This window comes from Orcinus orca, chromosome 16 (genome assembly GCF_937001465.1).
Source record: "Orcinus orca chromosome 16, mOrcOrc1.1, whole genome shotgun sequence".
In the NCBI taxonomy this organism is placed as follows: domain Eukaryota; kingdom Metazoa; phylum Chordata; class Mammalia; order Artiodactyla; family Delphinidae; genus Orcinus; species Orcinus orca.
The window spans coordinates 28,753,093-28,769,606 of NC_064574.1; the positions used below are offsets into that span (position 1 = coordinate 28,753,093).

Consider the following 16,514-nt stretch of genomic DNA (forward strand, 5'->3'; position numbering starts at 1 on the left):
GCCTTTGTCTCTCTGATTTTGGGCTCTACTCCTCTATCTGCCTACAGCAGAATTTTAAACACAGTAGGCACTCAGAAAGTATTTGTTGAAAGAGAGAATTAAAGGATGCCCACTTCGCAGTGTGTTGTGAAGAATAAATGGGGTGTCAGTTAGAACTGTGTTTGCCCAATTAAAAATTGGGTTTCTTGTCTCATATAACAGGCAGATGATGTTGGGGGTTCTGTGACTGAGTGATTTCAATGACTCTGCAAGTTTCTTGGCCTTTGTCTTAGGGTTGCAAGATGGTTACTGTAGCTCCAGGCATCACATCCACATTCAAGGCAGAAGGAAGTAGAAGAAAGTAAGAGTAAAGGGGGAACATCCCTGACATTTTTCCTTATCGTGTAGGTAACATTTTCCTAGAAGTCTAACAGCAAATTTCTGCTTTGGTCTCATTTGCTAGAAATGGGGCGCATGGGCATCCAGAAGAAAGGGGACTTGGAAAGTGAGCATTTCCCTTATCTATAGACTCCATAGGTAGGTGAGGGAGGGAGGGAGAGGACTGGGGACACAGGTGTGCCATCTGCCCCAGATGAGCTTTTATCTGTGTGCGTGTGTGTATAACAAAGCATTGAGAGCAGAACAAGCCCTCAGAAAGGGGACACCTATTTCCATAATAATTATAATTTTATCATTTAAAGCTTTATAGTCTCTGTGATCCTGTTGGCATCCGATTTGGATTCTGGAGCCCACAGGCTCTGAGGCATCCATACCCCAGTGATCTCCCTCCCCTCGCCCCTTGTTCTATTCAGAGTACTGAAGCCCTTTAAAAAAAAAAACACACACTACATTTTCCAATGTCAGCTACTTCCTGCTCTCATTAACTCCATCCTCAGTGACTTAGCCAGACTCTGCTCCTGGCCTGAAGCAGAGAGCAGACTGTCCAAATCAAAGGTCCCTCAGGCCCGTCACCAGGTCAGCATCAAGGTCTCTCCCAAGGACGCTGAGATGAAAACAGCAGAAGAGCCAACCTCAAGTCTTGGGCAGACCCTGGAGTGGCTGAGAAAGGAGCTGGTAAGTCTTTACATTTCTTTTTACCTGGTGCTTTCACACCATATATTCCAAGGCTCCCTGGCTCCCCACTCCCAGGTGCCCCCTAGGCTGGGGCAGAGCTTCAGGCTGGGGTATAGGCCCTGCAGGCACCCCTCTGGGACCAGCCACACAGTGCACAATCACCACCTCAGGTGCTGGGATAAGTAGGTCGTGGCCTACATAGGAGGCTCTGGGTACGGTACTTGCCTGACTGGTTTTAGAATTACACTGAGTCCTGGTATGTGCCCAGCTCTGCAGCTGTGTGACCTCTAGCAAGTGGCTTTACCTCTTTGAACTTCAGTCTCCTTATTGTAAAATGGGGATAACCATAGTACCAGTACCACAAGGGTTATTGTAAGAATTTGGTGAGGAGATGGTGTAATTCACTTAGTGCCTGCGTTGGCTGTTACAATCCTGACCCAGCTGGATATGGAGTACATCAGCTGTCTTAGCCTGGGTCTTCTAGAAAGCAGAGTCTTGCAAGGGTTGGGATATTAACCGTTTATTTGGAGGTACAAGCCCAGAGTGGTGAGAGTGAGGGAAATAGGGAGTGGAGGCAAAGGCCGATGCTATTTGAGGAGGTGCCTTGCGTTACCAAGCTGGCTGCCACTTAGAAAGGAGCCCTAAGGAGGCCCAGAGGTCCTCTCAGCAGCCGGTTTACCTGGCTGCGGGATTCTCTGCAGGGGTTGAAGGAGGATCTGCACCCTGGGGGAGAGAAGAAGAGGAAGTTTATCTGCCCAGCTCACTCCTGTCTCCCATTTCCTGTCTGTAAGACTCCACCCCATGGGGCACTAACTCACCTGAACTTGTGAGCTGTGTCACCTTATGTCTCTCCTTGTGATGTTTTCTCCAAGTCCAAAAACAGAAGGGAGCCCCAAAGTATGTGGGGACACCAGCCCAGAGAGAGAAGGAGGTGGTCTGGGGAACTACAGAAGGCACCCAAAGTTTGTATTCCAATAACTCCAGCTTCTTCTTCTGGGGAGGGACAGAGAGGGTTGTCCAAAAATGACCTGTCTGGGTTGCCAGGCAACGGACTAGCTGGGAACCAACCCTGTCCTCACCTCGGTGGGAGGGGCTGACCCAGTAGGGCTTCTCATGGGCCCAGGGGACTCCAGCAGCAGGAACTGCAGCCACTTACAGTCCTCAGGGATCTAGAGGCTGGGTGGCAGCCCCACCCCGTGCTCCCCCTAAACACTAGGCACTACGCTGGGACTGATTAGTACCTGAACCCAAAGTGCCAGCTTCCACTTGATAAAGTACCTCTCTTCTCTCTACCCATGAGGAGGGAGAACAGGTAGGGGTGGGGGGAAGCCTACCCAGGGCACAGCCTCCCGGGGCCAAATGGCCTCTGCCTCCACATATGACAAGAGATGAGCCTTGAGTCTCCACTTGCTGGTCCCTGACTTGCAAATTTCTCAGTCAAGTGTGTTTTTAACCTCCATCACAGGGAATTTACATGACATCACAAGGGCTCCCCTGTGGAGCCCAGCTAAGAAGCCCTGCTTGACCATCAGTGAAGTATGTCAGTCACTTTATGCAGCAGAAAGAACAAGTCAGTAACCCCAGCAGCTACCACTGATGAGCACTGATGAAAGTCTGGTGCTCTCCCTCCTTTCCTGGGATTATATAAGCCCCCCAAAGTCCTGGTGGGATCTAAAACAGGGAGAGAGCCTTGAAAGGCAAGTAATTTGCTTTCTAGTTTGCAAATGAAGAAACTGAGGCTTCGGTGGACATGGCTTCTATGAGGCTGTGGGCTTGTCTCCAATGAGACAATGATAGGAGCAGGCTTTCTGGGGGAACATCCAGCACTCTGGCCGCCCCCTCACAGACTCCTTCTTTCTCCTAGGCTGAGATGCAGGTCCAAGACCAGAGACTTCTGCTCACGCTGAAGCATCTTCACAGTGTCCTGCAGGAGCTGCGTGCAGAGAGTGCCCACTGGGAGGATGCCAGATCCAGTGGCGGAGCCTCCCCCATCAGACCTCGGGCAGGCTCTGAAGGCAGGAACCACCAGCCCTTTTCCTCCAGGGGCCTGGCCCAGCTTCTCCAAGGGGCAGACAGCAGACGAAGCTCCCTCCCTTAACAGGCCAGAGATGACCCTGACTTTAAACCCTCCCCCCACTAGTCTAAACTTTGATTGTGATGAGAGCGAGCACTGGAATGGGAGTCAGGAAGGCCGGTCTCTGGGTTCACCCCTGCCCTCATTCACTGTGTGTCCCTGGACCTGTCACTCAGCTTCTCTGTGTCACTCTTTCCTCTCCTGTCACTTCTCAGGGTTTTTACACAAATGAAGTATCAGATGTGAACACATTTGGAAAACGCAAACATGTTACATGGCTTCTGGCAAGCACCATGGTGGTAATCCTATTCTTAGGAATTTCCCACAAGGTGATTGTTAAAACGAAGAAAGAGCTCAGTGTGCCTGGATGTTTATCTAGTGTTGCCATGGCAAAAATACAGAACCCCGTGCAGTGACTTGATGGTTGTTTTCTGTCTTCCCAGCAGGCCTTCTTATTCCCCTTTATCTGAAAGAAACAGGCCCTACAACCAGCCTGGCCATAAGGATGGGCATGTAACCAGGCCTGGCCAGTTACAATTCATGGTCATCCTAACAACATGATTGGTCCAATGAGTGGACATGTGGCTCAACAGAGCCATCACAGCCCTTCTCTGGGATTGCCCTCTTGATTCTTGTTCTACTGCGGTCACAAACCTGGGGGTGCCAGTGGCCATGACTCCTGTCAGGTGAGGGAGACCTGCTGGCAGTAGGAAAGAAAGAGGCTAATCTTCAAAGAGAAGCAGAGAGAGGACCACACAAGAGATGGGCAGAGAGGAAGGGTGCTGGCTCTTTTTAGTCCCTGGTTTCAGACCCTAATTCTGTGAGTTACTCCTGCTGTCTTGCCAGAGCAGAAGCCAGTAGATTCTACCACCACCACCCACAAAGGCACACACCAGTTTGTTTTTGCTTAAGCTGATTTGAATAAGGTTTCCCTTACTTGCAACCAAAATAGTCCGGATGGTCAAAGAAGCAAAGAAGAGAAATCAAGAAAAAAAATGGCATTTCTGACAACCGAGTTTGGCAGGCAGGAAACAAGGTGTATGTTGTGGCAGAACCCTCAATTCTTTGGGGTGTGGGAGTCATAACTTTGAAAAATTATATCTGCCTATAAGAAAGATATAAATGGAACAGGTGAAAATAAAGTCCTGGTGTTAACATGGTCCGATTATCGTCAGGCCTTTTTATTTTTGAAAATCTTCTTGCATGTTGCTAGGATATTGCTTTTAATGGCCTTGAAAAAGTAAATCCATTGCATACAGAGGCAAAGGGTGGGAGGGTTGCATTATATGTACTATGGTTATGGTCAGACTAATCTGGGGTTTCTCTATATTTGATAATACAAAAAAATAGTTCTCCATCAATGGCTGAAAGGATAAACAAAATGTGATATATACATGAAATGGAATATCATTCAGCCTTGAAAAGGAAGTTAATCCCGGCACATGCCACAAGATGGATGGACTTTGAAGACGTTGTGCTAAGTGGAGTAAGCCAGTCACAAAAGGACGAGATACCTAGAGGAGTCAAATTCATGGCGACAGAAAGTAGTTCTGGTTGTCAGGAGTTTGGGGGCAGGGGGTTGGGGGGTCATTTAAGGGGTGCAGAGTTTCAGTGTTGCAAGATGGCAAAAGTTCTGTGGATGGGTGGTGGTGATGGTAGTATAGCAACGTGAATGTACTTGATGCACTATATACTTTAAAATGGTTAAAATGGTAATATTTATCATATGTTATATTTTACCACAATTAAAAATAAATACTTTAAAATTTTAAATTACCTGCTCTGTGATGCTGGGGCTGGAGCCCCACAAACCCTATTTCTGCATTACTAGCTGCTCCAGGTTAGACTTTGCCAATAAGCAGGGTGGGGCTAGAGGGACACCACAGGGCTGGAGGAGAGAGAAAAGACTTGCTTCTTCATCTTTGTTCTTTGTAGGTTCCTGTGGCCTTCCTACTCTCATGAACGTCACCCAGTAATGCTCCTTCACCTCAAAGCAGCAATTCCTCCCTGTGGCACCAGCCAGAACCCCCTTCTCAAGGCTGTAGGTGCCAGCCCTCCCTTCCCCCAACCTCAGAGACACCAGCTCCAGATGGCCAGCATCCCCTCCCCCGAAGTCTCAGTTCTTGTCCTCCCTGGCTCCTCTCTGCTCTCTGAGACTTGAGCCCAGCTGAGCAGAGCTCCCTTCTCAGGTGCCTGAAGTGGAGCTCTGCAAGGCTGAAAGCTTTAATAATTTCAGTCTCCTCTCTTTGCTCCCTCAGCCCTGGGAGTGGTAGATGCTTCCTGCAAGTGCTGCCTTCATTCTAAGAGTTCTTTTTATAACCTTTCGGTCATCCAGTTAACAACTTTATACCTAGTTAGCAATTCTTTATATTAAATTCTCTCTGTTAAAACAATCAGTTTTTGGCTATAATTACCAATGCTGCTGTGATCACTTTTGCTCATGTGCCCTGGTGCACAAGCCTAGTGCCCCTAGGATATACAGGTTTTCTCCCACTAACTGAAAGTAAAGCATTCCTATGGGACCTTTCACAAGCCCAAATTGGGTACAGTGAAGAAGCAATTACCTCAGGACACATCTTGCTAAAAGAGGCCCAAAATAAATTGAGATAAAGCACAGATGCTCATAGACACAGGTCAAAGCCAGGTCAAAGCTATGGTGGCTTGGTGCAGAAATGCTGAGTGCCGCTCCTGGGGAAGTAGCTTGGCGGTGCCACTCCCCCCCAGGGTGTTTGCTGCCTCTGTAACGGCTCACCCCAGATCAAACGCTGAACACCATTTTCACTTTTCACCTGTTTTTGTAAAAGTGAAAATCATCTTTGGCTTTCTTTCAGTTCATGAAAACAGGTAGTAATGTAGCTCTTTCATGAAAGCAAAGTGGCATAAAGTGAGCTTTCAAAAAACAACGGATACCTGTAGAGCAAAGAGTTGAACTGGAAGTATGTGTGTGAATACTCAAGTTTACAAGAAGCGTGTTTTCCAAAGTGGGGTATTCACTTAAACTCCCACAAGCCGTGTCCAAGAGTTCCTGTTGCTCAACATTCTCGCCAACACTTGGTATTATCAGTCTTCTTAATTTTTGCCAATATAATGAGTGCAAAATGGTATTACACTGTGATCTTAACTTGCATATTCCTACAAATGTGGTGGTTAACCTGAGTTTTAATTCCACCTCCACCATTTACTTACTTTTTGATCTTAGATGAATTACTCAACCTCTCTGAGCCTCATCTGTAAAAGAAGGGATAATAATGTCTACCTCATAGGATTATTATTTATATTGTATAGGAGAATGCATATAGCTCACTTTACACAGCACTGAGCATTGTAAAGGCTAATAAATGACAGCTTGTTATTATTGCTGTGTAATCACAAATATAATGATTTCTGAAACTATGACTATTACAAGTAGACAAGCTTGCTAGCAACCATCATTAGGAGAGATATCTGCCTGGCCATGCAAAGTAACAATGACATTGGTTTTCCATGCCCAATGCCAACAACCAGCACCCTCTGCCTCGCCCAGCTTCCCACAGCTGGGCGCCCAGACCAAAAACATCTGCCAATCCCCCCTCTACCAATCTGCAAAGATAAACCTGACCCTCTGCTTGGGTATGTGTTGTTCTCCAGACCCCACCTCTGGAACCAATGTTCAGTTCCTGATCCCAGGTCAGAACAAGCTCAGTCTGAGCCCAGATGCTGGGGGACAAGGGGGTTGGGGTGGCAATGACATCCTCAGTGTCGGTTCCTCGAGGGCTGGGTTATAGATCACGTTCATCACGAGAGCAAGTGAGCACTAGAGGGAGCCTGTGGATCATGGTCACAAAGGAAAATCTGGGGTTTTCTCTGCTGAGGCAGCAAAAACAGGACTGTATACCCAAGCCTCCCATCCAAGAGTGAGGAGAGAAGGGGACACAGGTGGGGAAAGGACTGATGGGGGTCAGAAGCTAAAAAATTAGGAGCAGAAGAAGAACAGTTCAAGATGTGATACCTATTGTCAGGGCCGGCAGTTCAGGACTCACCCTGTGACTAACCAGAAAGGATCAGAGGCTCACTTTTACCTGGGGCCAGCGTCCAGCCCTGGGCCAGGCTTGATGTCTTACAGTGCCCAAGTGTTCTGGCAGGTGTGTAACAAAATGCTCCCAAACTTAAAACAAAAACAGTCACTTTATTATTGCAACAACCATTCATCATTGCAGTAAAATCACACTTCCCACGGTTCTGGGGATTGACTGGGTTCAGCTGGGTGGTTCTTGCTTTTGGTCTCTCAAGTGGCTGCAGTCAGATGGTGTCCAGCTTGATTCATCTCAAAGGCTTATTCACATGTCTGGCAGTGGACGCTGGCTGTTACCTGGGACCTTAGCTGATGCTGTCACCTGAAACACCTACCCATGACTCCTCCCTGTGGCCTGGGCTACCTCATAGCATAGTGGCTGGTGCCAAGAACAAGCATCTGAAGAGAGCCAAGAGGAAGCTGTATAGCCTTTATGACTCAGTCTTGGAGGTCACACAGTGTCACATCCATTGCATCTTATGCAGCAGAAGCCAGGCACCAAGGCCAGCTCACATTCAAGGGGAAGAGAATTAGACCACCTCTTGATGGGAGGAGCATCAAAGAACTTGCAGACATGTTTTAAAGCCACCACACCATGTAAGACTGGATGGGTTTCCAGTGTGGCACATCAGCTGCAAGGAATAGGCACCGACACTTTGTAACCTCAGGCAGAGTGAAAAGACAGAATCTCATCAAAATCTACGGGCAGGAACTCCAGGAGGTGAAGGGTAGGTCTGGATCTACAAGAGTTCACTCCATCACTCCAGCATTACTGTGTTTCAGTGTGCTACTGAGAGGTGGGCTCAGCTCTGCTGCTGTGACAAACGAACTCAAGGCCTCAACACAACCAAGGTCCATTCCTGGCTCACACTACATGTCCTATGGCTCTATTATGGGTGGGGGGGGCTCCTGCTCGGGGACCCAGCCACCATCTGTGCTGTCACCAGATGCTACAGCAGGGAAGATACATAAGGAGAGTCACACACTGTCTCTTCCACACTTTAGCCAGGCAGTGAAATGTGTCCCTTCTGCCCACAGCCCATTGGCTAGAGTTAGTCACGTGGTCTGTCCCAGCGTGGGGGCTGGGAAATGTGAGGAGTGGATGGAGAGTCTGGTGAGCACCCCCATGTCAGACACATCCTCCATTCTCTCTCAACAGACCAGCTTCCTCAGCGTGTCAGAGTGGGTCCTCATCAGTCTCCACCACTGTGCGCACTAAGAGTGCGGACCCCCAGGCCCACCCATGCCTGCTGAACCAGAGCCTCTGAATTGGGGTCGGGGGATTGAGTTTCCACAGCCCCCACTCCCCCAAGGGAAGTCTGAGAACCGGGTCCGGGGGCTGTTCTGCCATCTGTCCTAGCTCCTAGCTTCAGTTTCCTTTAACTATGTCTGGGCTTTACTTTGTCTTCTTTCTGCATATTTTCATTGTCCACTCCCACTGCTAAAGATAGCACTCTCCTGCTATTTCTCTCTGTCAAAGTCTAGAGAGAGGTCTAAAAACAACAAATGCTGGAGAGGGTGTAGAGGAAAGGGAACCCTCTTGCACTGTTGGTGGGAATGTAAATTGATACAGCCACTATGGAGAACAGTATGGAGGTTCCTTACAAAACTAAAAATAGAATTACCATATGATCCAGCAATCCCACTACTGGGCATATACCCAGAGAAAACCATAATTCAAAAAGACACATGAACCCCAAATTTCACTGCAGCACTATTTACAATAGCCAGGTCATGGAAGCAACCTAAATGCCCATTGACAGATGAATGGATAAGGAAGATGTGGTACGTAAATACAATGGAATATTACTCAGCCATAAAAAGGAATGAAAATGGGTCATTTGTAGAGATGTGGATGAATCTATAGACTCATACAGAGTGAAGTAAGTTAGAAAGAGAAAAACAAATATCATATATATGTGGAACCTAGATATATGTTCCATATATATATATGGAACACATATATGTGGAACCTAGAAAAATGGTACAGATGAACTGGTTTGCAGGGCAGAAATAGAGACACAGATGTAGAGAACAAATGTATGGACACCAAGGGGGGTAAGCGGCGGGGTGGTGGTTGTGGTGGTGTGATGAATTGGGCAATTGGGATTGACATGTAAACGCTGATGTGTATAAAATTGATGACTAATAAGAACCTGCTGTATAAAAAAATAAATAAAATAAAATTTTAAAAAAAGTTTAGAGAGAGGGAATCTGATGGATCAGCTCAGCCTTTGACATCTGAACACATCATAGGTGGTTGGTATAAGGTAGGTTTGTTTTCTCCTCCCCCTCCTCTTCTTCTACCTCTTCTCCTTCATCATCATCATAAATACACAGGTAATACAATGCAATGATTAAGAGTGAGGGCCTTGACACCAGGCTGTCTGGGTTTGAATCCCAGGTCTGCTACTTATTAGCTCTGTGACGTTAAGCAAATAACATAACTTTTCTTGCCTCTCTTTGCTCCTCCATGAAGCAGGGATACAACAGAAATTACCTCATACAGCTATTGAGCAAATGCAGTGAGTCAACATGGTCCTGGCACATCAATCTTAGCTATTATAATTAATAATAACAGCTACCATTTTAAAGCTCAGGATAGTGTAGCGGCTGTAAGTACAGCCTGTAGCCTCACTGCCAGTCTTTGAATCCCAGCTCTACCATTTACTCATTGTGTGGGCTTGGGCAAGTCATTAAACTCCCTGTGCCTCAGTTTCACCATCTATAGAATGGGAATAATAATATACCTACCTCCTGAGGATGATGTGAAGAACAATGAGTTAATACATGCAAAACGTGATTGGAACAAAGATGGTGGAGTAGAAGGACGTGTTCTCGCTCCCTCTTGCAAGAGCACCAGGATTCACAACTAGATGCTGGACAATCATCAACAGGAAGACACTAGAACTCACCAAAAAAGATACCCCACATCCAAGGACAAAGGAGAAACCACAGTGAGACAGTAGGAGGGGCACAACCACAGTAAAATCAAGTCCCATAACTGCTGGGTTGGTGACTCACAGACTGGAGAACACTTATACCACAGAAGTTCACCCACTGGAGTGAAGGTTCTGAGCCCCACATCAGGCTTCCCAACCTGGGGGTCCGGCAACAGGAGGATGAATTCCTAGAGAATCAGACTTTGAAGCCTAGTGGGAATTGATTGCAGGACTTCGACAGGACTGGGGGAAACAGAGACTCCACACTTGGAGGGCACACACAAAGTGGTGTGCACATTGGGACCCAGGGGAGAATGAACCACACCTACCTGCTAGTGTTGGAGGGTCTCCTGCAGAGGAGGGGGGTGGCTGTGGCCCACCGTGGGGACAAGGACACTGGCAGCAGAACTTCTGGGAAGTACTCCTTGGCGTGAGCCCTCCAGGAGTCGCCATTAGCTCCACCAAAGAGCCCAGGTAGGCTCCAGTGTCGGGTTGCCTCAGGCCAAACAATCAAACAAACAACCTGGGTGGGGAACCCAGCCCATCAGCAGTCAACCGGATTAAAGTTTTACTGAGCTCCGCCCACCAGAGCAACAGTCAGCTCTACCCACCACCAGTCCCTCCCATCAGGAAACTTGCATAAGCCTCTTAGATAGCCTCATCCACCAGAGGGCAGACAGCAGAAGCAAGAAGAACTACAATCCTGCAGCCTGTGGATAAAAAACCACATTCACAGAAAGATAGACAAGATGAAAAGGCAGAGGGAGGGACAGATGAAGGAACAAGATACCAGATGAAGGAACAAGATAAACCCCCAGAAAAACAACTAAATGAAATGGAGATAGGCAACCTTCCAGAAAAAGAATTCAGAATAATGATAGTGAAGATGATCCAGGACCTCGGAAAAAGAATGGAGGCAAAGATCGGGAAGATGCAAGAAATGTTTAACAAAGATCTAGAAGAATTAAAGAACAAACAAACAGAGATGAACAATACAATAACTAAATGAAAACTACACTGGAAGGAATCAATAGCAGAATAACTGAGGCAGAAGAACGGATAAGTGACCTGGAAGACAGAATGGTGGAATTCACTGCTGCAGAACAAAATAAAGAAAAAGGAATGTAAAGAAATGAAGACAGCCTAAGAGACCTCTGGGAAAACATTAAATGCAACAACATTCGCATTATAGGGGTCCCAGAAGGAGAAGAGAGAGAGAAAGGACCAGAGAAAATGTTTGAAGAGATTATAGTCGAAAACTTCCCTAACATGGGAAAGGAAATAGCCACCCAAGTCCAGGAAGTGCAGAGAGTCCCATACAGGATAAACCCAAGGAGAAACACACTGAGACACATAGTAATCAAACTAGCAAAATTGAAGACAAAGAAAAATTATTAAAAGCAGCAAGGGAAAAACGACAAATAACATGCAAGGGAACTCCCATAAGGTTAACAGCTGATTTCTCAGCAGAAACTGTACAAGCCAGAAGGGAGTGGCATGATATACTTAAAGTGATGAAAGGGAAGAACCTACAACCAAAATTACTCTACCTGGCAAGGATCTCATTCAGATTTGATGGAGAAATCAAAAGCTTTACAGACAAGCAAAAGCTAAGAGAATTCAGCACCACCAAACCAGCTCTACAACAAATGCTAAAGGAACTTCTCTAAGTGAGAAACACAAGAGAAGAAAGGACCTACAAAAACAAACCCCCCAAAATTAAGAAAATGGTCATAGGAACACACATATCAATAACTACCCTAAAAGCGAATGGATTAAATGCTCCAAACAAAAGACACAGGCTTGCTGAATGGATACAAAAACAAGACCCATATATATGCTGTCTACAAGAGACCCACTTCAGAGCGAGGGACACATTCACACTGAAAGTGAGGGGATGGAAAAAGATATTCCATGCAAATGGAAATTAAAAGAAAGCTGGAGTAGCAATACTCATACCAGATAAAATAGACTATAAAATAAAGAATGTTACAAGAGACAAGTAAGGACACTACATAATGAACAGGGGATCAATCCAAGAAGAAGATATAACAATTATAAATATATATGCACCCAACATAAGAGCACCTCAAAACATAAGGCAACTGCTAACAACTATAAAAGAGGAAATTGACAGTAACACAATAATAGTGGGGGGCTTTAACACCTCACTTACACCAATGGACAGATCATCCAAAATGAAAATAAATAAGGAAACAAAAGCTTTAAATGACACAATAGACCAGATAGATTTAATTGATATTTATAGGACATTCCATCCAAAAGCAGCAGATTACACTTCTCAAGTGCGCCCGGAACATTCTTCAGGGTAGATTACATCTTGCGTCACAAATCAAGCTTCAGTAAATTTAAAGAATTGAAATCATATCAAGCATCTTTTCTGACCACAACGCTATGAGATTAGAAATGAATTACAGGGAAAAAAATGTAAAAAACACAAACACATGGAGGCTAAACACTACATTACTAAATAACCAAGAGATCAGTGAAGAAATCAAAGAGGAAATCAAAAAATATCTAGAGACAAATGACAATGAAAATATGACAATCCAAAACCTATGGGATGCAGCAAAAGCAGTTCTAAGAGGGAAGTTTATAGCTATACAAGCCTACCTCAAGAAACAAGAAAAATCTCAAATAAACAATCTAACCTTACACCTAAAGGAACTAGAGAAAGAAGAATAAACAAAACCCAAAGTTAGCAGAAGGAAAGAAATCATAAAGATCAGAGCAGAAATAAATGAAATAGAAAATAAGGAAACAATAGCAAAGATCAATAAAACTAAAAGCTGGTTCTTTGAGAAGATAAACAATATTGATAAACCATTAGCCAGACTCATCAAGAAAAAGAGGGAGAGTACTTAAATCAATAAAATTAGAAATGAAAAAGGAGAATTTACAACAGACACTGCAGAAATACAAAGCATCCTAAGAGATTACTACAAGCAACTGTATGCCAATAAAATGGACAACCCGGAAGAAATGGACAAATTCTTAGAAAGGTATAACCTTCCAAGACTGAGCCAGGAAGAAATAGATAATATGAACAGACGAATCACAAGTAATGAAATAGAAACTGTGATTAAAAATCTTCCAACAAACAAAAGTCCAGGACCAGATGGCTTCAGAGGTGAATTCTATGAAACATTTAGAGAAGAGCGAACAGCCATCATTCTCAAACTCTTCCAAAAATTTGTGGAGGAAGGAACACTCCCAAACTCATTCTATGAGGCCACCATCACCCTGATACCAAAACCAGACTAAGATACTACAAAAAAAGAAAATTACAGACCAATATCACTGATGAATATAGATGCAAAAATCCTCAACAAAATACTAGCACACAGAATCCAACAGCACATTAAAAGGATCATACACCATGATCAAGTGGGATTTATCCCAGGGATGCAAGGATTCTTCAATACATGCAAATCAATCAATGTGATACACCATATTAACAAATTGAAGGAGAAAAAACATATGATCATCTCAATAGATGCAGAAAAACCTTTTGACAAAATTCAACACCCATTTTTGATAAAAACTCTCCAGAAAGTGGGCATAGAGGGAACCTACCTCAACATAATGAAGGTCATATACGACAAACCCACAGCAAACATCATCCTCAATGGTGAAAAACTGAAAGCATTTCCTCTAAAATCAGGAACAAGACAAGTATGTCCACTCTCACCACTATTATTCAATATAGTTTTGGAAGTCCTAGCCACAGCAATCATAGAAGAAAAAGAAATAAAAAGAATACAAATTGGAAAAGAAGAACTAAAACAGTCACTCTTTGCAGATACCATGATACTATACGTAGAGAATCCTAAAGATGCCACCAGAAAACTACTAGAGCTAATCAATGAATTTGGTAAAGTTGCAGTATACAAAATTAATGCACAGAAATCTCTTGCATTCCTATACACTAATGATGAAAAATCTGAAAGATAAATTAGGGAAACACTCCCATTTACCATTGCAACAAAAAAAAACAAAATTCCTAGGAATAAACCTACCGAGGGAGACAAAAAACCTGTATGCAGAAAACTATAAGACACTGATGAAAGGAATTAAAGATGATACCAACAGACGGAGAGATATACCATGTTGTTGGATTGGAAGAATCAGTACTGTGAAAATGACCATACTACCCAAAGCAATCTACAGATTCAATGCAATCCCTACCAAATTACCAATGGTATTTTTTACAGAACTATAACAAATATCTTAAAATTTGTATGGAAACACAAAAGACCCCGAGTAGCCAAAGCAGTCTTGAGGGAAAAAAACAGAGCTGGAGGAATCAGACTCCCTGACTTCAGACTATACTAAAAAGCTACAGTAATCGAGACAATATGGTACTGGCACCAAAACAGAAACATAGATCAATGGAACAAGATAGCAAGCCCAGAGATAAACCCATGCATCTATGGTCAACTAATCTATGACAAAGGAGGCAAGGATATACAATGGAGAAAATACAGTCTCTTCAATAAGTGCTGCTGGGAAAACTGGACAGCTACATGTAAAAGAATGAAATTAGAACACTCCCTAACACCATAGACAAAAATAAACTCACAGTGGATTAAAGACCTAAACGTTAGACCAGACACTATAAAACTCTTAGAGGAAAACATAGGAAGAACACTCTTTGACATAAATCACAGCAAGATCTTTTTTGATCTACCTCCTAGAGTAATGGAAATAAAAACGAAAATAAGCAAATGGGACCTAATGAAACTTAAAAGCTTTTACACAGCAAAGGAAACCATAAACAACACGAAAAGCCAACCCTCAGAATGGGAGAAAATATTTGCAAACGAATCAATGGACAAAGGATTAATCTCCAAAATATATAAACAGCTCATGCATCTCAATATTAAAAAAACAAACAACCCAATCCAAAAACGGGCAGAAGACCTAAATAGACATTTCTCCAAAGAAATCATACAGATGGCCAAGAAGCACATGAAAAGCTGCTCAACATCACTAATTATTAGAGAAATGCAAATCAAAACTACAATGAGGTATCAGCTCACACCAGTTAGAACGGGCATCATCAGAAAATCTACAAACAATAAATGCTGGAGAGGGTGTGGAGGAAAGGGAACCCTCTTGCACTGTTGGTGGGAATGTAAATTGATACAGCCACTATGGAGAACAGTATGGAGGTTCCTTAAAAAGCTAAAAAAAGAACTACCATATGACCCAGCAATGCCCTCTGGGCATATATCCAGAGAAAACCATAATTCAAAAAGACACATGCACTCCAATGTTCATTGCAGCACTATTTACAATAGCCAGGTCATGGAAGCAACCTAAATGCCCATTGACAGACCAATGAATGAAGAAGATGTGGTACATATATACAATGGAATATTACTCAGCCATAAAAAGGAACGAAATTGGGTCATTTGTTGAGACGTGGGTGGATCTAGAGACTGTCATACAGAGTGAAGTGAGAAAGAGAAAAACAAATATCGTATATTAACACATATATGTGGAACCTAGAAAAATGGTACAGATGAACTGGTTTGTGGAGCAGAAATTGAGACACAGATGTAGAGAACAAACATATGGACACCAAGCAGGGAAAGCCGTGGGGAGTTGTTGGTGGTGGTGTGATGAATTGGGAGATTGGGATTGACATGTATATACTGATGTGTATAAAATTGATGACTAATAAGAACCTGCTGTATAAAAAATATATATATGTATATATATTATTCAAGTCATCCAGTGATGGAATGACCCAGTTGATTGTATGACTGATTTGACCAATAACAGAGTGATGTGAGTAAAAAATATATATATATTATTTTTTTATATATATATTGCTTACACCAAAAAAAAAAGTATACACTGTACATCTGCTCTAACCATTAAAGAAAAGTGTGCATTGTCCAGAAGTAAACAACGTCTGTTTTGAAGAGAGAGAAAAATACCTCCCTTCCTGGAACATCAATGCTAATACTCCTTTGATGATAAGACTCTCTTCACAGGTGCCAAGGCCAGGCTGATTTGCTGTGTACGTGCTCATCTGTCTTCTTTGAAATTTTGAAGGAATGTATCCTGTAATGTTTGATGTTGTTTGCTCTGACAAGATACAAAACTGTGCTAAAAACCATGCTTCTTTGGAACAATGCCTCAGAGCTATCTGAGAGACTGTCTCCTTGGCTATAGTCCTCAGTTTGGCTCAAATAAAACTCTTTTCTGGTCCCATTAAAAAAAATACATGCAAAATATTTTCAGCAGTGCCTGCCATCTAATAAGGGCTGTGTGTGTGCCATGTAAACTATTCATTTTTATTATCAATTATCTACCCTAACTTCCAGCACCATATGAAACATTGTAAAGATACTGTTGCTGT

At 43.6% G+C, this 16,514-nt stretch overlaps 2 protein-coding genes across 31 annotated transcripts in view; one reads left to right on the top strand and one right to left on the bottom strand.

Moving 5' to 3' along the window:
* The window catches only part of TMEM74B (transmembrane protein 74B), a 29,025-nt gene extending 18,136 nt beyond the window's left edge, over positions 1-10,889 (bottom strand). For 11 of the 30 annotated variants that reach the window (XR_007472337.1, XM_033433411.2, XM_049699888.1 and 8 more), the window contains exons 1-2: positions 9,933-10,593; positions 6,314-6,355 (exon numbers count right to left, since the gene is read on the bottom strand). Coding sequence is in view for 2 of the 30 variants with exons in the window: in XM_049699887.1 (XP_049555844.1) it covers positions 10,450-10,573 (124 nt within the window). In the remaining 28 variants the exon portion in view is untranslated. Of the gene's footprint in view, positions 1-1,898; positions 2,044-6,313; positions 6,356-9,932 lie in introns of those variants that run through there. The other 19 variants (XM_004272665.4, XM_033433412.2, XM_033433409.2 and 16 more) reach the window with 9 other exon arrangements.
* Positions 622-4,289, top strand: C16H20orf202 (chromosome 16 C20orf202 homolog). The gene is made up of 2 exons (XM_033433415.2): positions 622-1,053; positions 2,918-4,289. The coding sequence occupies exons 1-2, from the start codon at positions 988-990 to the stop codon at positions 3,149-3,151; spliced, it is 300 nt and encodes a 99-aa protein (XP_033289306.1). The 5' UTR covers positions 622-987; the 3' UTR covers positions 3,152-4,289.
* Positions 10,890-16,514: the final 5,625 nt, after the last annotated feature.